We start from the raw sequence: 26,836 nt of genomic DNA on the forward strand, positions 1-26,836 counted from the left end.
AGATTTTATATGCAAGTCAAATAATCAAATATTACACTATGATTTCAAATGCTGGACTTGACCAAAGAGAAGTAAGAGCCTGACTGATTTTAGGAAATAGTTCAGGAGGAGCTATAATTATCTATCAGTCTTGTTGATATTTAAAGTAAGTTCATTATCAGAGAGCCAATCACTAACCTGGATTAAACACTGGACTAGAGTGGACAGCCTATTCAGATGATGAGGCTTAAAAGATATATACAGCTGAATGTCATCGGCATAGAAACAATAAGAAACTTCATTAAAGTTTAGGTATTAAATTACTTTAATTTTACTTATTTTAGATACCAAATACATTAGCACCACAACTAAAAAATGCTAAAGGGATGTTTTCACAATATAAAGACAACAAGTCCAAGCATCACTCTGTGGCGAATAAGGAGTTAGACTCAGTTGGACACACAGTTAGTGAGTAGGTGGTGGACACAACTGCATTTAAGAAACAGATTTTCTTTTAGAACTGATGGAGAACAAAGAACTCACTGAAGAAATTTGTAAGATTTTTAGTTAAATGAAACAAAACATTTTTCCATGTTTAGTATACAGTAAATATAACTAGTAGAAACACAAAGTCCTAAGTCATTCCGCTCAGTTTGCTAAGCGACTTAGAATGCCAAATCTATTGTTTCTGCTCACCCTTTCTTAACCTCCTAAGACCCAAACTCTTCCACGGCATGCATTTTTAATTTCTCTTTGATATTTGGGCTGATTGGGACCAGATGAATGTAAAAACAAAGAATTACCAGATTTTTTTTTACCTAATTTTTGTTTCAAAGAAAAATGAGAGCCACATATGAGGATATTCGTTTAAAATTTCGATAGAACAGTAGCAGTATAATGTCCTCGTAAGTAGATATCAGGCCCTTGAAGATCAAAATTGAGTATTTTTGTCTAAATAACCCAAAATGTGATGTCCACATATGTGGACGCCAGGTCCTAGGAGGTTAAAATAAGTTTGAATCAATTCCTTATTTTATCTGCTTAGAACATGAAAATACATTACAGCTGATTTTTTTTTTTTAACTCCATTTTCTCATACTCAACTTTAAATAATACATTTCCAAAGAAATTTTACCAGTGTCATCAACTTTAAAAGGGAAAAGAAAAAGGCTGACCTAATGTCTTGCCAATTCATTGCAAACTTTTTGCATGAGTTCCCTCCTACCGCATATGGTCGTTGTTCAGATTGGTGAGCCAGCAGTCCTGAATAGCAGAAACGAAAGATCTGGTGTGTGAAGTCTCCTTAGAACCGAGCAAGAGATCATGCAGTCTTCTTCATGTTGCCATGGTGACTGAATCCAGCCTTGCTGCCTTCAAAATCTTCAGAGAACAGCTTGAGCTGCAGCTAATGCCAAGGAGAAACTTAGCCTGTAAAACTTTCTACTTTTCTCCAAAGGTAGTTGTCTTTATATGTAGTTGGTAGCATTGATCTGGTTTTATCCAAATTCATCAATTCATGATTGACTTAAACAGTCCTTCTTTTTTTTTTTTAACTGCCAGCAACTAGTTGACAATGAAGAGTTGTTCATGATAAATAAATAATTTAATAATTACACTTTTACTCTTTATTGATCATGATTTTTTTTTAGCTTTAATGTGTTAACTGTATGCATTACTAATGTGTTAAGTAAAATATTATTCTAATGTGTTTTACTAAGCTCTGACTTTAAGTTTCAGTATACCAGATGAATGAGCTCATTGGGTCAGACCGAGTTTAAGATACAGACTTGCTTTCAACCTGTTTTACCTGGGAGTGGGTTCAGTCAGACTTTTTTTCCAACCTTTATTGGAACGTGAAGATGCACTGACCAGCTGCATACATTTTTATGATGAAAAGCGCATTTCAACTTTGTCTGAACTGAGAGCCTCATACTAAGTATGAGTGCACATGAGCCTGCATGTAAATTTATAGGAAGGTGTATCTATGTGTGTGTGTGCACATCTGTGTGTTTGTGTGTGTTGTATGTTGTAAAATTCATATTCATAAGAAGTCTATCCGAGCTCTCCCTGACCCGCTTCTATCTGCCGGGGGAATGCTAAGTTGCGATAGTGTTGAAAGGCATATCAATGAATGTTTGGTGTTAATATTATTTCTTCTACCTGGATATTTTGACAACAGGCTGTGGGATGACTGTTAAGCAAAAGAACAGATATTGAGCTTTAGCCTCATTCATTTGACTTTATAGCTTCTACAGTAAGCATTTCTTTATGAAAAATTAAGCTATGCCTCAAAATGATAAATTTAAACAGAATAGCTTCCCCAGTTCTACAGAACTTTTTAACACCATTCAGCTATTTGTTTTGGTTATCTGTAACCGATAAAGCTAATGCAAACAAGAACCGATAAAGCCACTGTTTAACAAAAAGCAGTGCAAATATCAGCTAAATTAAAGGGAAATTTAAAGGAATAGATATTTTCCCCAAGAGCTGGTGGAGACCAAACTAGAGCTTAAAGCAAATGAGCCAGATAGCCATTTGTGTATGTTGTATCTCAGTTAACAAAAAGTCTGTAAATGCAGGTTTAAAAGTAGGCTTGATCAAGAGAATATTAAACCTCCCTTTCTAAAGATTACATACCAAAACGGTACATTAATATCTGCAATTGTTTCCCATAGATGATATTGATATGCACAAACACACACTTACACAAACAAACACACATCACTTTCTCTCATTCGTGCTGAAAACACAGGCTATTGAGTTGATGTGTGAATTACCCAGACCACTAGAGCAGAAACAACTAGAGGCTGCTTGCCTTGGGATAATTGAGTTATTGTAATTGCACCTCATTAAAAATAGATCCTGGGTTTCAATCTCAAACAAAAAGTAACCAGTCAATAAATGTGATCAAACAAAATTTGACAAAAATCCAACACGCTGCTGATCCATACACTTACACTTACGTGCTTTTTAATTGAGGTCGTTTTATACAGCCTTCAAATTTCAGATTTGGGTGTTGATGATTTGCTATGAAGAACATTTTGTACTTTTGAAAATGACTTTGTGGTGATGGCAGCAACACTGTGAATCAGTAATTAGGAAGGCCCAGGTTCAAGTTTTAAGATAAGAACCCATGTTGTTAAAATCTACTTGAGCGTGACACCCTGTGGTTTTTCAGAGCTGAACATCTGCTGTCTTGAAAGTGAGGAAACAGACAACAGGGATGTCTTCACATCAAATTGTCCTCATCTCAGAGTTTCCTGCCCATTTTCTTTTTCTGTTTCTCTTTTATACATGCGTGCTAAATGCAGTAGATTAAACTATTTCCTATTTTTCTGCAGGCCATGTGAATGTGACCTCAGTGGCAGTGTGGGTGACTGCTCTCCTCTGGATGGACACTGTTACTGTAAGCAAAATGTGGAGGGACAGAACTGCAACAGGTTGGTTATCGTGCTGTTGTTTGTTTCCCAGATAAAGAACAAACAAGCCAACTGTAAAGGTCTTTTACAAAAAAAACTCCAAACATTATGTAATATACCTATGTTTGGTCTCTTTTTAGCATCGCTTTTGAAAATAAATCATTTTCATTATCGCTCCTAAGGGGAAAATAACTTTGCAAATTTCATTCCCAGTCGGCTGGTGCAGCAGAAACGGAGGGCTTAAGAACAATTTGATTCAGACTTGCTTGAACATTTTTAAGCTATCTGTCATTTTAACAACTAAAGCAGTGCAAGCAACCGTTAAACTATGTCAATAGTCTCTGCTTCTCCCTTTCTGCTTCTATCTTGCTCCTGTGGGATAGAGGATCAAACAGATAACCTCACTATGACATTAGCAATACACACAGCCCCAGGTCTCCAACTATTGAATAATTCTGTACTCCCTGTTTGTTGACTTTTTGGCTGATTTCACGGGTGGTTGAGCAAGCTCCTCTCCTGTGTAATGTGACTAGTGTAGTGGCTGATTTTTAGCGGTGTTCCTGTCCCACCCACATGGCAGCAAGTGCCTGCAGGTCAGGGTGCTAGCAGCTGAGCTCCATTTTTCTTCTTAAAACGCCGCAATGTGTGCGGCAACTTGCACCCAAACTGCTGAACTGAAAAAAAGCTTAAATAGATAGTGAATATAACGGTGCAGCATGGATGTGGTAAATAGCTGTAATCAGGCGTGAGTAAAGCTTCTGCATGTTAATGACTTTTTTTATGCACAAGGATGTGTGTGTGTGTGCGTTTGTGTACCTGCAGATGCAAGCCAGGATTTTTCAATCTCCAGCAAGTAAACCCAGCAGGCTGCCAACCGTGCTTCTGCTTTGGCCACTCGCTGGCCTGCTCCTCGTCCAATCACTATGCTGCTGTCAACATCACTTCTGACTTCGTTGAAGGTATTGTCTTCCCAGCCATTAATGAGGTTTCCCTTGTTGCCTTGGGAGCTTTATTACTGAGCCAAAATTAACGAGACCAGCGATGTTTACTTTGTTCTCTCTGACCCTCTGTCCTCACTCCATTTTCAGCATTTGGCTCTGTGCTGAGAGCTCAGGAACAAAGCTGTTTTTTTTCTCCTCTTTTATTTTTTAGATAACAAAAAATGAAAGAAAGACAGAAAACATACATAAACATACATTGCAACCTACACAAAGCTGTTTGGACAGATAACCCCTGTAAGAAAATAAACATACAAACTCTTTGTGAACATGAATATTTAGCAGATGCGATGTCTTTCACCTCCAGATCAAGAAGGCTGGTTGGGAGAGTTTTCTGGAGGGCTGGACTACCCCCTGCTGTGGAAGGAAGGAGAAGTCTACCTGCTGCCTCTTACAGAAGAGGACACTGGCTTCTACAAAGCCCCCGGTGAGTCGGCAAGAAAAATAATAGAGATTTGAATGAATCCACAAGGTCAGATTGTTACCGCAGTCTCAACAGGTGGGCTGCATCCCCCAGGGAGATATTTAAGCTTTGCTGAAATAAATTTTATTCGTTATTAGTGATAAAACAGCCCCAGCTGTTGTTCTTCAAAACAAATATGTAAATGATATTAGTAAAGCATCTGTAATATCCATAGCTTGTTCCTATTGTTCGTTAGTGAGATTAATCAGGATTTTTTTGGCAGCGGGTCACGCGGTGGTTATTCTGTCACCGCTTTTTCCAATCCCTTATCAGAGCCATTAGAAGATAAGGGAATAAGCTGGCCCTGCCACAGGACTTAGGGCCCATTTCTATCAGCCGCGCCAGGAGCAAAGGCCTGATGGAATTGGATGTCTTGGCCATGCTGGAGAAGCAACAAAGTGAAAATTGGCTTGGTTTCTTCTTGTCTCCACTAAGTCGCTTCTAAGCATCAACTCACACGCCCCCCATCCCCACCAGCCTCTAGCCACTGTGCAGTCCGCAGCCCGAAGCAAAACAGGAGCAATCCCATTAACTCTGCATCCTGGAGGTTTAATGCCCAAAACGGGCGATCACAGGGAACGACTCCATTTGGAGGCGTCTTTTTTTAGGAAGATGAAAAACTCACAGCTGAAAGAGGATGTGACAAGGCCTAGTGGTCGGGCATAATTTATATAATGTCATTATAAATGCATTAGTAAGTTATGGATGCTCAAATGTGCGCGCGTGTGGTGACATGTCCTGACACATGCATTATGATTGCTTATATGCCCAAGCATATGCATATATATATATATGTATGTGTGTGCGCGTGTGTGTGTGTGCGTGTGTGTGTGTGTGTAATTAGAAATTAACATAGTTAATAATGTTTTGAAAAGTTCATTTCTTGTTCACACACTCTATATTGACGCCTCTGTAGTCCACAGCACTCAGATTAGTGGCCCCCACTGGCCAACAGCAGCTTTGTGACAGCCTGCTTATCTACTTTGTGCAGTACTTGTTTATGTTGTCTCTCCACATAATAAATGCACACATCTATTGCTTTACCATCCCCATTAATGATCTAATTTTCTCCCCTCTTTTTTTCATATTTGTGCATGTGTACAGTTTTTTTTTTCAAGATTACACCAGAGCAGCAGCTTTGGAAGCAGCTTTTTTTTTCTCTCACACTGTTTCTCCTCTTTTTTTATTTTTTTAAATTTGTATTTTGTGCTGAAATCCCTCTCCAGTGTTCGTCACCAAAGAAAGAGATAATTCTGAGTGACAACTCCTCCTCGAACATCATGCAAAACACAATTTCTGTGATTGCCGCAAATGTATTTGTCACCGTAGTTTGCTTTCGCCTTGAGCTGTCACTTGAGGGACGGGATTCAATCATCTGTTATTTTATTGAACTGGTAATGCAAGGGAGTGGCACGTTTTGGGGGATCTTCATGGCTCATTCTGCTCCAGAAATATCAGCCATAGCTAGGAGAAGGACAAGGCGTCACAGATATTTCCTTAATAGTGTTTAACAAGGAGTTGCTGGCCAGGCAGGCAGCCTTTTTAGACACTATGTGAAACGAAAAAGGGAGAAAGAATCTCACTCGAGTTTCCTGAATTCCCCATGACAATCAAACAATCACTTACACCAGCCGGGCTGTCAGAATTGTTCCTTCTTCTGCGTTGTGTGAAGATCAATTTTTTTTTCTTTTTCATTTTTGCTCACATCTCAAATTGTCCTCCCTTCTATTTTCCTTTCAGCGCTAGTCTGTCAAGTAGTAAATTAATATACGTGGGCATTTACCAACCAGTATTTGTGTATGCACTTGAGGACGCTGTTTCTCTGAAGCATTGCCACTTCCCCTCCTTCCGATCCTGGACATCTGCTTGACAGTTGACACAGGCTGAGTTCAAGTCCCCGCGGTGACTCAACAGACGGAACGCTCAAGTGTGGCTGCCAGGAACTATCACAGACAAACATGAAGTACCACCCTAAACAGTTGCTTTGACCTGCCTCCAGCAACTGTGGTCACCACTTGAATCTGCTGGACAGTAACGGCGGTTCTCTTGGCTGAGCACTGTTTCATGCTGAAGGGGACATCATCTAACATAAGTCCTTGCAGCCATGAGTTGGAGAAGCTTGCAGTGTGGATTTGAGTATATGCACCACATGCCAACCTGCTAAGCCTTAAGCAGGGGAGAAAGGGGGGGGGGGGGGGGGGGGAGTGAATTTTAATGCAATAATGTCTAGCAGGGAGAAGCATATAGTTGAGGAGTGAAAGGGAGAGAAAGAAGATCCGTGATATCAGCCCCAGGCTACCTGTCAGTCTGACTGAAGCTGCATGTGGCAGCTAAGGGCCTCACACAGCCTGAGCACTACCTGCAACTAAGTCTGCATGTAATTCAGTCTAGTGGCCTCATCATCTGGAAGGGTATACAAAAACAGAAGGGAGATGCAGCAAATGTAAATCGGGCAGTGCAGTGGAAACATGGAAGAGGGAGGAATGAGAATAAAAATAAAACTGAGGTGAAGAGAAACAGAGCAGAAGCAAAAGTCAGCCAATTTAGACTGAGTGATTGAGTGAGACAGTTCAATATGCTTGAAATAAACTGATAACGTCTAAAGACATCCTGACAGGAAATATTTCAGGCTCTGCAAATAAATCTGTGCCCTCTTGGAGTTCCTTTAATCTTGACCACAGGCAGTAAATAAAAGACGGCTGTAAGCATTGAGCAATCACCTGGTGGTTTAATGTTTGTTGTTGTTTTCTGGTGGGTTTTAGGTGTGTGCGTGGGGGGGGGAGGGGGAGGGGGGGTTGTTTAGTTTTAATCTAGCAGATATGACCACTGCTGAGCTTTGCTAGTGCTGGTAGGTACTTTTGTTAGTAGGGCACATTCTTAATTCACTGTTAATAAATCCCATGCTAATTGTGGCGTGAAGAAATCAGAACTGCTTATAAAAAGTACTTGCTGGGAAAACTAACCAGCCAGCTCCTTACACAAAATGACAGCCATCTGTCACTCAGACTGGTTACCTTTCCTAACTTTATGCCTTAAATGGACAATTTCTTTAGAAAGTCACTTCCCCGTGCAGTCATGAAGGAGGGAAAGAGCTATAAAGACCCAAGCTGTTTTTTATACCAGGCTGTAAACGTGTTTATTTCTGCTGTATTTCTGCCAGGAATTGAATCACTTTTGCAGCCGGCCTCAAGTGGCCATTTGAGCAACTGCAATTTTTGGCACTTGGCGTTGGCATCACTTTAAAATTGGAGGTTGATCTTGGCAAAAATATTATTAGTATAAGTGAGTCTCTTCTTATTGGTGTTAACACACCATTGATAACTTTCCAAAGCTTTCCCCATAAACCTCATATATCATTCACTGTGGACTTCCTGGATCTTCTCACTTGCAGTGTACCTGTAATGTTCTGCTGACACAAACACATTGCCTTGCAGTTATACTTTTGGTGTAAACACTAATAAAAGAACAGCATGTCAGAATTCCTCTTAGAAAAGTTCTGTGTGGGTTTCACAAGAGCCCTCAGAGCTAACACAAGTAATCTGAGTAGATCACAGGTTCACGCTGCTTCACACTCCACTGTGTCCTCTTCTCTGAAGTATATGAAGCAGCTGTGATTCTTAAAAACTCTAAAACAGAAAATAGTCTGCTCTTAGCCTTTATAGCATCTTTAAACCTCATCACTTTTACAAAGTGTATTGCATGTGTTTTGCATTTACTCACACGCACACTAATGGCAGCAGAGCTGCCATTAATTACACACGGATATCTGCATATGAATATACTAGAGATGGCACGATACTGCTTTTTTATGTCCGATACCAATATCATAAATTTGGATATCTGCCGATACCGATATGAATCCGATATAGTGTGTTTTTTAATATCTTGCTGCATTTTGTATAAGTTCATACTCAAGTTTGAACCCTCCACCTCGTGATGCTTAATCGACATAATCATCTTTAATTTGATGCAGTGTGAAAAAAAACGCACAGAAATAAATTATTTTTCAAGAATAATTAAATAGATTCAACATCTTTCTTCAACAGAATTGCAGACTGCATAGATGGTATCTTCCCAAAGGAAAAAGTAGTATAGCTTACTAGGGTATATTAGACTTAACAGTTACTATATACAGTAATGGACTTCTATACATTTTACATCAGATTAAAACTTTGGGTGTAAGATTCAGATAATTATTTATTAAAAGCTGGACATTTTAAATGAGAATAAGAAAGAAAAGTATGTCTTTGTGCCCCCTTTTCCCTGTTCATGCCCTATCGGCCCCCCTGGCTAAACTTTGCTAGATCCGCCCCTGCACAGTTACCAGCCGTCAGCGTAGAAAAGGATTCTGGTGTAGAAAGTAATATTAAATAAATTCTAACAACAGATTATCAAGCTTAAACGTGCTGTTGTTGTTCAGCCGCTGGTTTCCTCTTTCTGGTGCAAAGTGGGCCAAAAACAAAGAAGAGAGACGGACTCGGGACAGAAAAGCCGATCAGCTGATCATTAAGCAGTTTCATGATTGAAGTAGCAGCAGGAGAGGGAGGGAGAGAGAGAGAGAGGCAGTCGCTCCATATATCGGTTGTTAAGCTTAACGTGGGAATGCTTTACAAACATTCAGAGATGAACTTACACACTTGCTTTACTTCTCTCTGAGATAACTTCCTTGGAGATGAAATGCCAGATTGGTAGTGAGGCTCCAAATACACACAGCCGCTCTATCACGTGAGGCATACTGCTCCGACATGCTACGGTTATGAGCCAAGTTACGCCATGTCGCAAGTTTTGTGAGGTGCTATTTAATGGATTGGATTACATTTTTTATTTCTCTCTCATATCTGATCCAGTAATTTATGTCAGTATCGGACCGATACCGATACGTAATATCGGATCGGTCCATCTCTAGAATATACATCATCTCTAGGCATGGGACTTTTGGTTCTGGAAGCCATCTTTGGTTGCATGTTGTTAAATATCTCAATGTGGATAGCAGGAATGAAATCTTGAAACCATACAGTCCCATTTGATCGCATGTAATTTTTTTATTAGCAATTTAAAAGCATATCTAAAATTGTTTTAACAATGACCAAAAGACATAATACAGGATATACAGGATACAATAGAAACCCCCAAAAAGTTAGCAGACCAGTCAATGTTTTTTCAAAGTGGGGATTATGTGGGTCCACATAGCAGACCAAGAACCAAACTGCAAAACCTCTCTCTACTACCTGAGCCACAGTCTCCTAGTACAGCAGTCCCCAACCTTTTTTTGCGCCACGGACCAGTTTATGGCCAACAATATTTTCACAGACTGGCCTTTAAGGTCTCGCAGATAAATACAACAAAATAAAACCAGTACCGGTACAAAAAAAGGAAAATGTATTCATAACACATGAGAAAAGACCCAGGGAAACCAAGTTAATGATAAAAAAAATAACGATAAAAACCAATAAAAACCCTGAAAACCATATATTTCACATCCTAGCCTTAACTCCCCATATGGAAAAGAAATAGTAAACTTATATGATTTACTCATATATACAATTGCTCTTTGTGCTTCTGTATTTCATGTGTAGTACACTAGTCTGCATGTGCTTACTTTCTGTGATGTGTTTTGCTTTATCAGTCAGCCTGGATATGAATAAAATCTTCCTTTCTTTCCTGGAATCACATTTATATTGCAGCTACCGTGGGGCCATAGAGCGCCTGCAGGCAGTGCAGTTTAGTGTCAGACTTTTAGAGTCCTGAGAGTATTGAACCTGTTTAAAAGTTTAAGGTTTGTCCATCCAGCCTTTGCCCTCAGATTGCCTGCATGGTGGTCGATGTTAGAGCCTCAGTGGGACTCCGGTTTGTGTGAGGCAGCAGTGATTTAATTGAAAGGGAGCTGATTTAATTTGGTTGGAGCAAAGTCTAAACCCTCTGATTGATTGGGAGCTGCTTCTCCATTCCCCAAAAGTTATACGGGCATCTATCACTTGTTGTGATGGCAGCTTTATGTGTTTCTGGCACAGTGTCAAAGGTGGCACAGTGAGCGGACTTCAGATCATTCTGACAGACTCATAGAAACAAAATGGAAATCAAGTGGCTCAAACTGCAGCTCTGGTTTCTTTTTGCTGCTTTTGCTGTTGTTCATTCAAATGCACGCATCATTTATTTGCAATGACCCAGGGCTGCAGCTATTATTTTTATTAGCAATTTCTCTGTTGATATATTTCACTGTTGATAGTTTTGTCCTTCAGCTTCTAGAGTCCAAGATGACATCTTAAAATATCTTGTTTTGTCTGACTAACAGTCCGAAACACAGTGATATTTGCTGCACAATGATAAACAGAGAACACCAACCAATTGGAGAAGTGAATGCTTGGTATTTTTTTTGCCTAGAGCAGTACTTTTTGACATTTTAGGAAATGCATTTAATCATTTTCTTGCCAAGATTTGAATGAGAAATTTGATGGTACTATTGTTTTGTCTCTACAAAGCCACCAACAGCTCATAGACGATCAGTGGTTCAACTTAACAAAAGGAGCACTGGGAGTCTCACTCCAACCGGGCATCTCTTCAGAGGTTATGAAAATTGCACCTTGAAAACCAATGAGTTAAGATAGCATATTTTGCTTGTTTAATGTGGAAGTCCCCATGCCCTGAAACTGTTTTTTTTTCCTGAATTCACCTGGTTTTTCTGACACAAACCAAATTAAATCTACTCGCTTTTACACCTCATTATATTTGAAAGTAAAACAAGTAAGATATAATGCTTTAAACAAAAAAAGAGGCTACTACACTTATCAGTACATTAATGTTTATGAGCAAATGTTGAAAAAATAACATGGTCATGAAGCAGTTTTATTTAAAAAAATAACTTAAGGGCAGGTCTATCGTCTACAATCTGTTAACTAATATCATGTGTGCATAAGTAAAGTGTGGGTGCTTGAAAAGTCCCTCCTTTTCTTTTTCCTAACCTCTTTTCCTCGACCTCGATGAAAACAACATTGAGGTGAAGGAAAGGTGAGTGGAACTGGTAAAAATTAGCAAAACAGAAGAGAGGTGCACTGAGAATGTGAACGACCTTCATTTGTCTCACAGTAATTTCCTCTGATTAGTACGTCTGTCCAATAGCCTATAACATTCAATACATTTTCTAATATTTACCTGCTGTTATCCAGTTTAACTCTTTTTCACCGCCCTGTTTAGGATTTCTGTGACTGCATTAAAATTCTCTCTATCCATCACTTATCGCAGCTGACCTCAAATAAAAACGAAATTATGATAATCCTGAAGGCTGCAGTACAGCAAAGGACATTCATGCAAACTGATTATACAGAACCTTAAACACACTCTAATCACTTAATAGAGCTCATAATCTTCTGCTGTGAGGTTAAGAGGCAGTTGTTAAAACCTCAAAATATATCTGCAGGTAATGGCATGAAATGGAAAAGGTAGTTACAGTTAACATTTACATACACTGTTTATTATGTTGATTGTTTTCATGAATTGTCAGGTGGTCCTTTGTTATGAATTATGGAACTGCCTTTTCTCCTCCCCTTTAATAAAGCATGGTCCCAGTGTCTCCTCTGCTAAAGGAAGCAGTAAAAGAAGCATTGAAGCTTCTTTTACTTAGTATTTGGATACTTCCAGGTCACCTCTATCAGTTGGGAACTTCTGTGATTTCTATAATCACTGCTGTAGAAGACTTAAAGGTATGAAAATCACTAATAAAGATATTAGAGATTTGCTGCTGAGTGTCAGGTGGGTGCATAGTGGGATACCAGCTGTTATTAGGCCACTAAATTGGACCTCTATTATTTATTTTTCTAAATATCACTTATCCAGAAAATTTTATAACTAGCCATATGGTTAGTTATACTAGCAACCCATCCAAGAAATCTTTTACCCGGTTTTAGTGAGTTAAATAATAATATTTCATTTTACATTGCATTGCACTAACTATCTGTTTCTGTGATATAAAAAATACTATAATATATACTATGCAGCATGCTAATCAAGCTGGCTTTTGCTAATAACTTAGCACCGGGATGAACGTTGGATTTGGGAAGAGGTATAAAAGACTAAAAATTTATGTGGTGGACTGTATATTTATATTTGTTATTCTTTGAAAACCAGCTGTTGTCAGCTGACCTCTACTGATGCCACCTTGAGGTTTTCTGGTCTTTTAACCAAATACATTCTACAATACAGGCAGATGTTACATGAGACATCGTGGCTGCTTTCCGAACTCCAGACAATGTAAAACTAATGTATAGGTGGAATTTGGCAAGTTTTACTAAAGATATAATGCCAAAGTTTTTCTAGAAGAAATTCCTAGCATAACTGGAAACCTTGGCAGTTTTTTAGAAAAATACTCTACATTAGCTTTAGTTTCAGTGAGACATAATGTACTCTATATGTATAGAGTATCCGGTGTAATCTGATAGAAATTTCTTCAATTTGCTGATTGTTCCCATAAAATACGTTTTTAATTCTTTGAATGGCATCTCTCACTTTTATATGTACCAAACTGAGCAGTGACCATGGATGTAACAGTCTGTTATGTACCAGTGCAACATAATCCATCACTGTAAATTATTAGCCTTCTCTTTCTGACCTTTGAAGAATGTAAAATTACTATCATTTAATTTGTTTTCAAAGCTCTTCATAAGTAGAGCTTGCTAGATGCTGAAATACTGCAATCACAACTTTACTGACATTTTTATGAGAGAATGACAAGGATGAAATGCGAACAGTAGGTGGAACCATGTGGTGACTTAATGGTCTCTGTGGGAGCAGCTAAAAGGTCTCCTATGCTGCAGAACACAAAATTGAACTTGCTTGAGTCTTATGCCTTAAAATTCTTATTTTACTTAATAACTTATTTGTTGAAAGCATCCCAAAATGTCAGCAGCTAAAATGCTAAATTAAGGCTTTAAAACTGGATTTCACTAACTAGTGGGTAAAATCTATTTTTGTATATACAGTAATGTTTTGTATCATGAACTGTACCTAAAGCAGGGGTCCCCAATCCCAGTCCGCGAGGGCCGGTGTCCCTGCAGGTTTTAGATCTCACCCTGGGTCAACACACCTGAATCATATGATTAGTTCATTACCAGGCCTCTGGAGAACTTGGCTGTGTCCCAATTCAGGGTCTGCACGCTTGAAGTACGCATTTTAAGTGTGATTACGTCACCGCCACGTGACAACGGCTGTCCCAATTCGAAGTGTACTTCAAATGAATGCTCCAAATGCGCTGTCGATTTCCCCAAATATCAAGGGTGGTCCGGTGCACGCTTCGTGGTCCCATATATCCCACAATTCATAGCGCGGCGGTGGGTGTGGATAATTTTGCCGCGAAATACGGCAGAAGGGAGCTGCCGAAGAGTGAACTGTCAAAAGCAAGTACTGAATATGACACTTATTTATGTGCGAATGTTTAACCCTTTAAGACCTACCATAGAACCAAGTCAGCCAGAGCTTATATTATATTTTTACATGCTGTGGAGCCATTTTTGGGAGCATTTCAAGTTGCTATACATCAATACAACCATTACAGTCTAAATTTTAATAATATGTCTGCATTAAGTGCATAGTAATTATATAAATTGCAAAAAAGTGCAATAAACTACAAAAAAATTGAAAATCGTTTTTGTTTTTCAACATATATGTCTAGTTAGAGAAATTTAAGAGGCTTATCCCTCAAAACTGTAAATACAAAAAAGTTGCACAAAATAGTTTCCCACCACAGGAAATTTATTTTGAGTGTCTTCATAGTTTTATTTTTGAAATACACCAATTTTTATATACTGCAGGAAAAACGAAAATAAATATTATAGTGCAAATTTGCAAAAAAGCAGCATATGCATCAAAATAAACTATTTTCAGCAGTGCAATATGAATCCTAAGCATCCCAGAAACGACACAGAAAGTCATGAAGTCAAAGATAACTTTTAAAAACACCAGTATAGGCTCATGAGGCTATATGGTAAAAAACTACATTTCCACAAAATTATGTCACTTTCGGTTTCAGGCAGGTAATGGCGGACATGCGATAGTTCGCGCTGATGGACATAGGAAGTGTTATGAACAGCTGATCGGATCGGCAAAGCGTGTTTCTGGAATATTATGTTTTTGTTGCTGCAAGTGCTTGTTATGCAGTTTTTGCAAAGCTATATGTGGAAGGAAACTGTGACCGAGGACAAGCTGATGGCATAAGATGTAAGTACAACTCCTCCGGTTTCATATGCAAAAAAAATTATTGCGCTAGCTCACGTGGTTGCAGAGCTACCGGGATTTAAAAATAGTTATGCAAAACAGAGCGTGCCCGCTCCGATCGGTTTTAAAGGGTTAATAACGAAGAACATTAAAACACTGCCGACATGTGGCCAACAGCAAAGTTATGTGACATTAGTGATGTTTGTGCTATATATATATATATATATATATATATATATATATATATATATATATATATATATATATATATATCCTGTAGGGGTGCAATGATACACAAAATTCACGGTTTGGTTCGGTTCGATACTTTGGTGTCACGGTTCGATATTTTTTCGATACAAAAAAAATGTTCATGCCTTTTTAATTTGTCATTTATTAAATTTTCACAGCACATTCTACACCACATCTCTGTGCGTTCATCATTTGTTTGAAGCCAGCTCACCTTCTGCAACCACTTTTCCGAGAATACGTGCTTCTTTTGTGGTTCGCACTCCTTCTGACATTTCTTTGGAGGTGGAGGAACACCAAAGTAATTGCTTAAAGGAGCTTGCTTCTTCGACATCTTTAAGAGTTCTAAACAAATGTCAGTCCTCCTCCTGAAAATCTTATGTACGCAAACACGTGTTGCAACTTCTTATCTTGTGCGCGTTTTTTATTTTGACAGCGAATGCGCACCTGCGGACCACTTATGTGCAGCCCTGGTTATTTAGCTCGTCATATTGCAGCCACAGAAATTCTTTTGTCCATGAAACCATAAAGCTGCACTTTCTTTTTGCCTTATAGTCTGATTTGTCATAACTTTTCCGTTTTGTGATAAGCTTTTCTTTGGCTGTCACTTCTTCACCCTGACCTGTCTTATTTGGCTCAGCAGAACTAAAATATATATCCTGCTGCTTTTACACAGGCACTCACATAACGCTCAGCGATTCTCTGCGCGATCAACCTCTCACATGTTTAAGCTTGCTGCGGGAGATTTCACTTGCCATGTTTGCATAGTAAGCTAACGATTGATAAGACGATGTCAGAGGAATTGGTGCACAAATTATCATCACTCACCAATCAGTGCTGTCGCTCTCTATACACAGTTCGCGCGATTGCAAAGTGAAAGCAAAAAACAAGCGCAAATTCAAACGCGATTTCAATATGTCACATATTGACAGTGGCTCACGGATGCCAATGACATAATTACCCAGCTACATTTCCGAAAGAATGCAAAAGCATTGACATATATTTTTCCTTCCTACGATAGGCCGACGGGCAGGGCAGAGATAGATTTTGGTAGCCCGACTGGAAAAATCGCTAGCCCGATTTTGCGAGCCCTGTATCTGATTGAGGAATCACCCATCTTTGGAAAAGAGAGTTTATTACAGAGAAATGGCTCTTAACAAAATAAAAGCTATACTATACGCTTCTTCTGGGCTATATTCTCAGCAGCATATTAAACATATCAGGTCCCCATAAGGAGAATCATGTGCTAACGGCTGTCTAAATGACTCGAGTAAAGTTTGTAGCATGCGTGCTTGTTGTTTTTGTCTGCTTCCACTTGTCTTTGCACTAGGATGATATCGGCGTAAATGTGCAGTCATATTCGTTGTGTTCCCACTAGTACTGTCAGCGTTAATCTGAAATGAGGTTAACGCCACAACAGCAAATCTCCGTTAACGAGCTACCGCGGATCGCCCCGTGCGTGGGGCTGGATGGCCAACACGTTAACGAGCTAACTGCGCTAACACACTAGTTCCCACCAATGTAATTAAGCATTGCTGGCACATCCAACATACTGTTTTACTTTAGTCCATGATGCGCTTACCTTCAGAGTCATACATCACATGAAAACCAAAATAGTTCCAAACGCCAGATCTGAATGAGGGTGGGGGAGGTTCAATTTGCCATGTTGCAAGGAGAGCTTAACTTCTCTCTCGCTAGCTTGCCCTGCGCTCAGTGAATCTCCACTGAGCGCTCAACACAGACAGCATCGTCAGAAGGAAAGTTGATAAAATAAATTAAAAATGTTGTATAGTTCGATACAGTGCTTTCGGTTCGGTATGCATATGTATCGAACGGTTCAATATCAATACGAGTATCGTTGCACCCCTAATATATATATACACAGCAAATCCAGCATGTCCAAATTAACACTGTCAGATTTGATTTCAACACTTTTAAAGTGTCTATATGGGTCCACACCAGAGAGTGTTAATTTAACTCTTTTTGGAGAGTTAGTATGTTAACTCTGATTTAGTGTTAAACACCAAATCTCTCTGGAGTTGATAATTTAACACTTGGTGTTAAGAGTTTATATATTAACTCTCAAAGAGTATTTTAGTTTAACTACGTAAGAGTTATCTTCTAATTAATTCTAAAAAGCGGGAATTTTACTGTTCTGAACTTCTAGAAATTTCTTTTGGAAATAAACATTTACTAAAAAGACGCAATGGTTTTTGAAAAACATTTATTCTGAACTGTGCACCACAATTTCAAAACATTTTCTGAAAGATGTAACAGGGTACATGTTCTCACTTTCATTAGAATTTCGTTTATCAAAAGGTCTGACATAGGTGAGCTGGTAAATGCAAATAACAGCATTCTCATCACTTATTTCAATAAATACAAAATACAATATACATGTCCTTCATTCATCACTTTGTGGAACTTCAACGCACTTCTGCTCTCCCCCATATTCCATCTTCACAAGCATATCCTATGTGGAGAGTGAATAAAAATTAGTTGACACTAATTAATGGCACAAATCAATTGCAGCACAGTAAAAAAAAAGGAATCATTTTTGAGCCATTACTTGTGTAAAGTATTTTCCCAAAAGACAAGGACACAGGCAACAGGTAATACTGAACTAAATGTAAAACCTCAACCTTTTTCATTTTTACCTAAACCGTGTGCACAAAACTCTGGAGGGATCTAAGTGCTAACGTAGAACTCAGTCGGGACATCTGCTACTGCTGTTTGCTTGTTTTTTATGGGAGATCGTTTTCAGGCTTCAAGTAGCACCATTATATCAACATTTCACATTCTAGACATTGTTTTAAGTGTATTTGACCAAGAAATTTGACTGAAAATTCACATGCAAGCTTTTTTTCAAGGCTGTGGTATTTGCCGCAAACAATGCCTTTCAGCTAGCTAAAACAGAATATTATGCTATCACCGAGCAACATGGCTAATGCCTTTCACACAGCTTTGTCTCAACTCCAAAGAGCCACAGAAGTAAAAGCTAATAACAATAATTGAAACAATCTTTGAAAACATGACTTACCAAGCATGGCAAACAACTCAAATATGTAGAACAAAATGTTCTGAAACGGCTTCACTTCAGCTTCGATTGGAGCCGTGCTGGGGGCGGAGTCTGTGAATTTACTCTATTGGTGTCATAGCCCCTCTAGGAGTTAAGAGGTCAAGAGTTAATGTTTCCATTGTAACACCTCCAGATTTGAAATAGAAACACTCATTTTTAACACTCGATTTTAACTACTATCATTTTACACCTCAGAGTTACATTAAAAGAATGTGACTCTACTTAGAGTAAAATTAACTCTAAGACTACTAACACCAAAACATTTAACACTTTTGAATTTGCTGTGTGTATATATATATATATATATATATATATATATATATATATATATATATATATATATATATATATATATATATCATAATAATCTGTCAATACTATAATATTGGCCATATTATAATTACATTACCACAGTGAGATGACTTTAGTCTCATGAACAACATCAGCTAATTGTTATTTACTAACTAATCTTGAAATGACTGTTCAGTACAGAAATGAAGCCCAACAATCATGTTTTACAGTCCAGCCTCAGATACTCAACTAATCAAAGTGATGTCATGACAAAACTGAATGACTAACAAAACATTTTTCTCTTTCATTTATGTCATACAATGCTTTATGAGATGTTTCTCGCGGTTAGTATCATGGTTGCTAGGCAACCTGAACAGCGCGACGAAGGCTAGACCGTCCCATTTCACAAGCCTCTCACTTCCGCACTTCTCGTACTCATAGTACGCACTGTATGTAGTACGCATAGTGTGCGTACTTCAAGCGTGCAGGCCCTGAATTGGGACACAGCCCTTGAAGACATGTTGAGAAGGTAATTTATCCATTTAAATCAGCTGTGATGGATCAAGGACACATCTAAAACCTGCAGGGACACTGGCCCTCGTGGACTGGGACTGGGGACCCCTGACCTAAAGAATAGCACAACATCACCCAGTTATTTGTGATGGCAAATCCACAAACTGATTACTTTACAATCCTTATCTTAGGTTTTTGAAATTACATGTCCCATTTTCTTTCTGTCTGTCTGTCTGTCTGTCTGTCTGTCTGTCTGTCTGTCTGTCAGTCTGTCTGTCTGTCTGTCTGTCTGTCTGTCTGTCAGTCAGTCAGTCAGTCAGTCAGTCAGTCAGTCAGACAAACAAACAAACAAACAAACAAACAAACACACCCAGCACGGGCGCTTTATCCTTCAAGCTCGGGTCCTCTACCAGAGGCCTGGGAGCTTGAGGGTCCTGCGCAGTATCTTAGCTGTTCCCAGGACTGCGCTCTTCGGGACAGAGATCTCCGATGTTATTCCCGGGATCTGCTGGAGCCACTCGCCTAGCTTGGGAGTCACCGCACCTAGTGCTCCGATTACCACGGGGACCACCGATACCTTCACCCTCCACATCCTCTCGAGCTCTTCTCTGAGCCCTTGGTATTTCTCCAGCTTCTCGTGTTCCTTCTTCCTGATATTGCTGTCATTCGGAACCGCTACATCGATCACTACGGCCGTCTTCTTCTGTTTGTCTACTACCACTATGTCCGGTTGGTTAGCCACCACCATTTTGTCCGTCTGTATCTGGAAGTCCCACAGGATCTTAGCTCGGTCATTCTCCACCACCCTTGGGGGCATTTCCCATTTTGACCTCGGGACTTCCAGGTTATACTCGGCACAGATGTTCCTGTACACTATGCCGGCCACTTGGTTATAGCGTTCCATGTATGCCTTGCCTGCTAGCATCTTGCACCCTGCTGTTATGTGCTGGATTGTCTCTGGGGCATCTTTACACAGCCTGCACCTGGGGTCTTGCCTGGTGTGATAGACCCCAGCCTCTATGGATCTTGTACTCAGAGCTTGTTCTTGTGCTGCCATCATTAGTGCCTCTGTGCTATCTTTCAGTCCAGCTTTGTCCAGCCACTGGTAGGATTTCTGGATATCAGCCACCTCCTCTATCTGCCGGTGGTACATACCGTGCAGGGGCCTGTCCTTCCATGATGGTTCCTTGTCTCCCTCCTCTTTCTTGGGTTTCTGCTGCCTGAGGTATTCACTGAGCACGCTGTCAGTTGGGGCCATCTTCGTGATGTATTCTTGGATGTTCGTTGTCTCATCCTGGACTGTGGTGCTGACACTCACCAGTCCCCGACCCCCTTCCTTCCGCTTAGCGTACAGCCTCAGGGTGCTGGACTTGGGGTGAAACCCTCCATGCATGGTAAGGAGCTTTCTTGTCTTTATGTCAGTGGCTTCTATCTCCTCCTTTGGCCAGCCTATTACCCCAGCAGGGTACCTGATCACGGGCAGGGCGTACGTGTTGATGGCCCGGATCTTGTTCTTACCGTTCAACTGACTCCTCAGGACTTGCCTGACCCTCTGCAGGTACTTGGTGGTTGCAGCTTTCCTAGCGGCTTCTTCATGGTTCCCATTCGCCTGCGGGATCCCCAGGTACTTGTAACTGTCCTCTATGTCTGCAATGTTGCCTTCTGGTAGTTCAATCCCCTCAGTTCTGACTACCTTCCCTCTCTTTGTTACCATCCGACTACACTTCTCCAGCCCGAACGACATTCCAATGTCATTGCTGTATAGCCTGGTAGTGTGGATCAGTGAATCGATGTCTCGTTCACTCTTGGCATACAGCTTGATGTCATCCATGTACAGGAGGTGGCTGACAACTGCTCCGTTCCGTAGTCGGTATCCGTAGCCAGTCTTGTTAATGATCTCACTGAGGGGGTTCAGGCCTATGCAGAACAGCAGTGGGGACAGAGCATCTCCCTGGTAGATCCCGCACTTGATGGTGACTTGTGCTATGGGCTTGGAGTTGGCCTCTAGTGTTGTACGCCACATCCCCATTGAGTTCCTGATGAAGGCTCTTAGGGTCCCATTGATCTTGTACAATTCTAGGCATTCCAGTATCCAGCTGTGGGGCATTGAGTCATAGGCCTTCTTGTAATCAATCCAGGCAGTGCACAGGTTGGTTAGTCTGGTCTTGCAGTCTCGGCTGACTGTTCTGTCTACCAATAGCTGGTGTTTTGCGCCTCTGGTATTCTTGCCAATTCCTTTCTGTGTCCCGCTCATGTATTGACCCATGTGCCTGTTCATCTTAGCCGATATGATGCCTGACAGGAGCTTCCATGTAGTACTGAGGCAGGTTATTGGTCGGTAGTTGGAGGGGACTGGTCCCTTCTTGGGGTCCTTGGGGATCAGGACCGTCCGACCTTCGGTTAGCCATTCCGGGTGTCCCTCGTTAACTAGCAGCTGGTTCATTTGTGCTGCCAGACGCTCGTGGAGTGCACTCAGCTTCTTCAGCCAGTAGGCGTGAACCATGTCGGGCCCTGGTGCTGTCCAACTCTTCATACTGGAGACCCTTTCTTGGATATCTGCCACTGTGATGGTTACTGGACCCTGTTCAGGGAGGTCGCTATGGTCTGCCCTCAGATCCACTAGCCACTGAGCATTGCCGTTATGGGTTGCGTCCTTCTCCCATATGCTCTTCCAGTATTGCTCCGTCTGCAGCCTTGGTGGTGCTGTTCTCTTATTATTGTTCCCTTGCCACTGAGAGTACACCTTTGCTGGTTCTGTGGAGAACAGCTGGTTTATTCTCCTGCCTTCTATCTCTCTGGTGTACCTCCTCAAGCGGCTGGCCAAGGCTGTGAGTCTTTGCTTGGCAGTTTCCAAGGCCTCAGGTATGGACAGCTTGCTGTATTTCTTATGCACCTTCTTTGTCGCACCTTTCTGCAACTCCGTTAGTTGGCTAACCTCCCTCCATGCTACTTTGATCTTGCCCTCTAGCCTCCTTCTCCATGGAGGGTACTGCCCCTTGTGGCTGTTCAACTTGTAGCCAAGCATCTCACTGATCACTGCTGCCGTATTGTAGATCAGCTTGTTAGTGTCGGTAATCGTGGCTGTAGGTATCGTCCGTAGTGCTGCATTAACATCATCTAGCAGACCTTCTGAGGGTACTTCACGTAATCTTGGTGACCGGCTACGGTTACCAAGATTACGTGAAGTAATCTTGGTAATATATATATATACAGTGGGGCAAAAAAGTATTTAGTCAGCCACCGATTGTGCAAGTTCCCCCACTTAAAATGATGACAGAGGTCAGTAATTTGCACCAGAGGTACACTTCAACTGTGAGAGACAGAATGTGAAAAAAAAATCCATGAATTCACATGGTAGGATTTGTAAAGAATTTATTCGTAAATCAGGGTGGAAAATAAGTATTTGGTCACCTCAAACAAGGAAAATCCCTGGCTCTCACAGACCTGTAACGTCTTCTGTAAGAAGCTTTTCTGTCCCCCACTCGTTACCTGTATGAATGGCACCTGTTTGACCTCATCATCTGTATAAAAGACACCTGTCCACAGCCTCAACCAGTCAGACTCCAAACTCCGCCATGGCCAAGACCAAAGAGCTTTCGAAGGACACCAGGAAAAGAATTGTAGACCTGCACCAGACTGGGAAGAGTGAATCTACAATAGGCAAGCAGCTTGGTGTGAAAAAATCAACTGTGGGAGCAATCATCAGAAAATGGTAGACATACAAGACCACTGATAATCTCCCTCGATCTGGGGCTCCACGCAAGATCTCATCCCGTGCGGTCAAAATGATCATGAGAACGGTGAGCAAAGATCCCAGAACCACACAGGGGGACCTGGTGAATGACCTGCAGAGAGCTGGGACCAAAGTAACAAAGGTCACCATCAGTAACACACTACAACGGCAGGGAATCAAATCCCGCAGTGCCAGACGTGTTCCGCTGCTGAAGCCAGTGCATGTCCAGGCCCGTCTGAAGTTTGCCAGAGAGCACATGGATGATACAGCAGAGGATTGGGAGAATGTCATGTGGTCAGATGAAACCAAAGTAGAACTTTTTGGTATAAACTCAACTCGTCGTGTTTGGAGGAAGAAGAATACTGAGTTGCATCCCAAGAACACCATACCTACTGTGAAGCATGGGGGTGGAAACATCATGCTATGGGGCTGTTTTTCTGCCAAGGGGACAGGACGACTGATCCGTGTTAAGGACAGAATGAATGGGGCCAAGTATCGTGAGATTTTGAGCCAAAACCTCGTTCCATCAGTGAGAACTTTGAAGATGAAACGAGGCTGGGTCTTCCAACATGACAATGATCCAAAACACACCGCCCGGGCAACAAAGGAGTGGCTCCGTAAGAAGCATTTGAAAGTCCTGGAGTGGCCTAGCCAGTCTCCAGACCTCAACCCCATAGAAAATCTGTGGCGGGAGTTGAAAGTCCGTGTTGCTCTGCGACAGCCCCAAAACATCACTGCTCTTGAGAAGATCTGCATGGAGGAATGGGCCAAAATACCAGCTACTGTGTGTGCAAACCTGGTAAAGACCTATAGTAAACGTTTGACCTCTGTTATTGCCAACAAAGGTTATGTTACAAAGTATTGAGTTGTATTTTTGTTATTGACCAAATACTTATTTTCCACCCTGATTTACGAATAAATTCGTTACAAATCCTACCATGTGAATTCATGGATTTTTTTTTCACATTCTGTCTCTCACAGTTGAAGTGTACCTCTGGTGCAAATTACTAACCTCTGTCATCATTTTAAGTGGGGGAACTTGCACAATCGGTGGCTGACTAAATACTTTTTTGCCCCACTGTATATATATATATATATATATATATATATATATATATATATATATGGTCCAGAAACTGTCTCACCTGGGACTCTCCACCCCCATCTGCCTCTAGATCAAGGACTTCCTGACAAATAGACCACAGTCTGTTAGACTCGGCCCCCACCTGTCCAGCACCATCACACTCAGTACCGGGTCTCCACAAGGATGTGTTCTGAGTTCCCTCTTGTTCACGCTCTACACATCCGACTGCTCCCCTACCCATCTCTCAAACACCATCATAAAGTTCGCGGATGACACCACAGTGGTTGGACTCATCTCAAGGGGGGATGAGTCGGACTACAGAGATGAGGTTAACAGATTGACTGAGTGGTGTTCAGTTAACAACCTCCAACTGAACACCACGAAAACTAAAGAACTTATTTTGGACTTCAGGAAGGGCAGAGCAGACCCGGCCCCACTCTACATTCACGGGAACTGTGTGGAGAGGGTACACTCCATGAGGTTTCTGGGCGTGCAGATCTCTGATGATCTCTCCTGGACTGCAAATACCACGGCGGTGGTAAAAAAGGCCCAGCAGCGTCTCCATTTTTTGAGAGTGCTCAGGAGGAACAACCTGGAGGAGAGGCTGCTGGTGACATTCTATAGAGCCACCATAGAGAGCATCCTAACGTACGGCATAACAACATGGTATGCAGGGTGCTCAGTTGCAGACAGGAAAGTACTGCAGAGGGTCATCAACACAGCCCAGAAGATCACTGGCTGCTCTCTGCCCAGTCTGGAGGCCATTGCAAACTCTCGATACCTCAGCAGAGCTGGCAATATCATTAAGGACTACTCTCACCCCAGTAACCAACTGTTTGAACTATTACCGTCAGGCCGACGGTACAGGTCACATAAAACCAGGACAAACAGATTCAGGGATAGCTTCTTTCCCAGAGCTATCACCGTAGTAAATAAGCACAAAACAATTGAACCTGCTTAACTATACCATACTTGCCATTGTCACTATATTATGCTGCTATCCTGTATATATCGTACTTATTATTGTCTGAGTACTTCGGTTGTTTTATTGTACTTTTATATTTTATATTTATATTTATTATTGCATTTTGCACCAAGGGAGTGGCACTCCAATTTCGTTGTACTTTGTACAATGACAATAAAGGCTATTCTATTCTGATCTATTCTATATACATACATATATATATATAATGTGAATTTAGGTACTAAACCCATATATACATTACAAGAGTCTTTGCTGTGTTAAAACTTCAAAGAGGAAGGAAGACTTTTTTAAAATAAATGTATGTTTGTTTGTTTGTTTTTATCCCATTTTCTGAAGTAACTTTTTACTTTGTTACCTATTTTTTTAGTGGTAACTTGCTGATTTATTTGGGACTGAAGTTGATTGAGTAATCAATTTTTCATGAAGTAGAAAAGCAAGTTGCACATGAATACAGCACGCTGCACTATTTACTTATTTGTTACATTTTTAAATCCTCCCCAATTTCTCATGCGAGATGATGAATGAATATAAATCCTTGGAAATACACAGACTGCAAATCACACTTACGCATGAATAATCCTTTCATTGTTTTTTCTATAGTGATTCATTACTTTGGAGATTGGCCTGCAAGTGGGGCTATTCTTCGATGGTCTATTAGGATTGTGAGTAATTATCCCTTGGTTCCTCAGTTCCTTACAGACAGAGAGAGAACTCCCGGGAACCACATGACGTAAATCAAACCCCCAGCAGAATAATAGCCAACAAGCTACATCTGAAAACGAAGCCCTCACCACCATAAGGGAGCACTTTAGGAGAGAATATTAGCTTAGTCACACAATAGTATTACTGGGCTCATTAACCACAGTTATGCAAGGGATGTTCAGTATGTATTTCCTATTAATCATTTCAAAAGTAATAGTTCGGTGAGCACAAGTTTCTTACATTACTCATTACAGTGCATCACTAGCCAAATGTTGGTAATAAACACTTGTCTGATTCCAAAATATATTAGCTCTACCTGGACTGTTTTTACAGTGCAACAATGATCTGGTGCTGGTGGTGTTACATTTTTGAGTCCTTGTTTAGTGTTTGAGAGACTGACAGTCGAGGCAATACCTTATAAAAGAGTTCATCTATGTCATCTCAAAGAGAAGATGGCAGAGATAATACATAAAGTTCCATTTTATTGAAATGCATCCATAGGTATTGTTTAAAAACACATGAAGCTAAGTCAAAGATTTGTAAAACATCAGTCATGGTTACAGCTAAAAATAAAACTGCTGTTAGAACAAAACAGTGTCAGGAATGACAGGAAATCTTACCACTCAGTTTGGCCTTAGATTATCATCAACCCCACACCCAATGCTCTCCTTTGCACTGCAAAAGGGTCAAAATGGTGTGAATGGGACATCCGTCCCATCCAATTGTTACACTTCTTTCTCCTCTATGAACAGGCGTTACAAATAAAATCTATAACAGACAAATCTGTCTGCTCCATGTTCAGAAATTGTCAGAGCTCTGTTACCACTATGTTCTATAAGCATGTTTTACAATCTCCTCAGATTTTGACAGATGAATTATTATGCAAGTGATGACTCACACAATGAAATAATGATCAGATAGGTAAAAACATTAATTAATTAATTTGTAGAAACGCAATTAATTTTGACTGAGAGGATATACATGACCAAGAATGTTCAAACTGTATACAACTGACACAACTTTGACACAACAACGTCATTTGTTTTTACTGAGAGTCCTTGTGTAACTGTCTCCCTTTTTTTTCTTTTACCCTTTCCCTTACAGTGATGTACAATAGCAGAAGGTTCCTTGGTAGAAAACT

At 40.6% G+C, this 26,836-nt stretch overlaps 1 protein-coding gene and 1 long non-coding RNA gene across 2 annotated transcripts in view; one reads left to right on the forward strand and one right to left on the reverse strand.

The window, feature by feature from the left end:
• lamc3 (laminin, gamma 3) overlaps positions 1-26,836 on the forward strand; it is a 139,378-nt gene that overhangs the window by 50,665 nt on the left and 61,877 nt on the right. The window contains exons 7-9 of the mRNA XM_085166147.1: positions 3,321-3,419; positions 4,221-4,357; positions 4,704-4,823. Of these exons, the coding sequence (XP_085022273.1) occupies positions 3,321-3,419; positions 4,221-4,357; positions 4,704-4,823 (356 nt within the window). The remainder of the gene's footprint in view (positions 1-3,320; positions 3,420-4,220; positions 4,358-4,703; positions 4,824-26,836) is intronic.
• On the reverse strand, positions 17,516-18,675 carry LOC146514037 (uncharacterized). Its single transcript, XR_014875065.1, has 2 exons — positions 18,349-18,675; positions 17,516-17,781 (listed from the first exon to the last, which is right to left on the reverse strand). It is a non-coding gene; the product is annotated as an uncharacterized LOC146514037 (long non-coding RNA).

Source organism: Neolamprologus multifasciatus, chromosome 7 (genome assembly GCF_963576455.1).
Source record: "Neolamprologus multifasciatus chromosome 7, fNeoMul1.2, whole genome shotgun sequence".
In the NCBI taxonomy this organism is placed as follows: Eukaryota; Metazoa; Chordata; class Actinopteri; order Cichliformes; family Cichlidae; genus Neolamprologus; species Neolamprologus multifasciatus.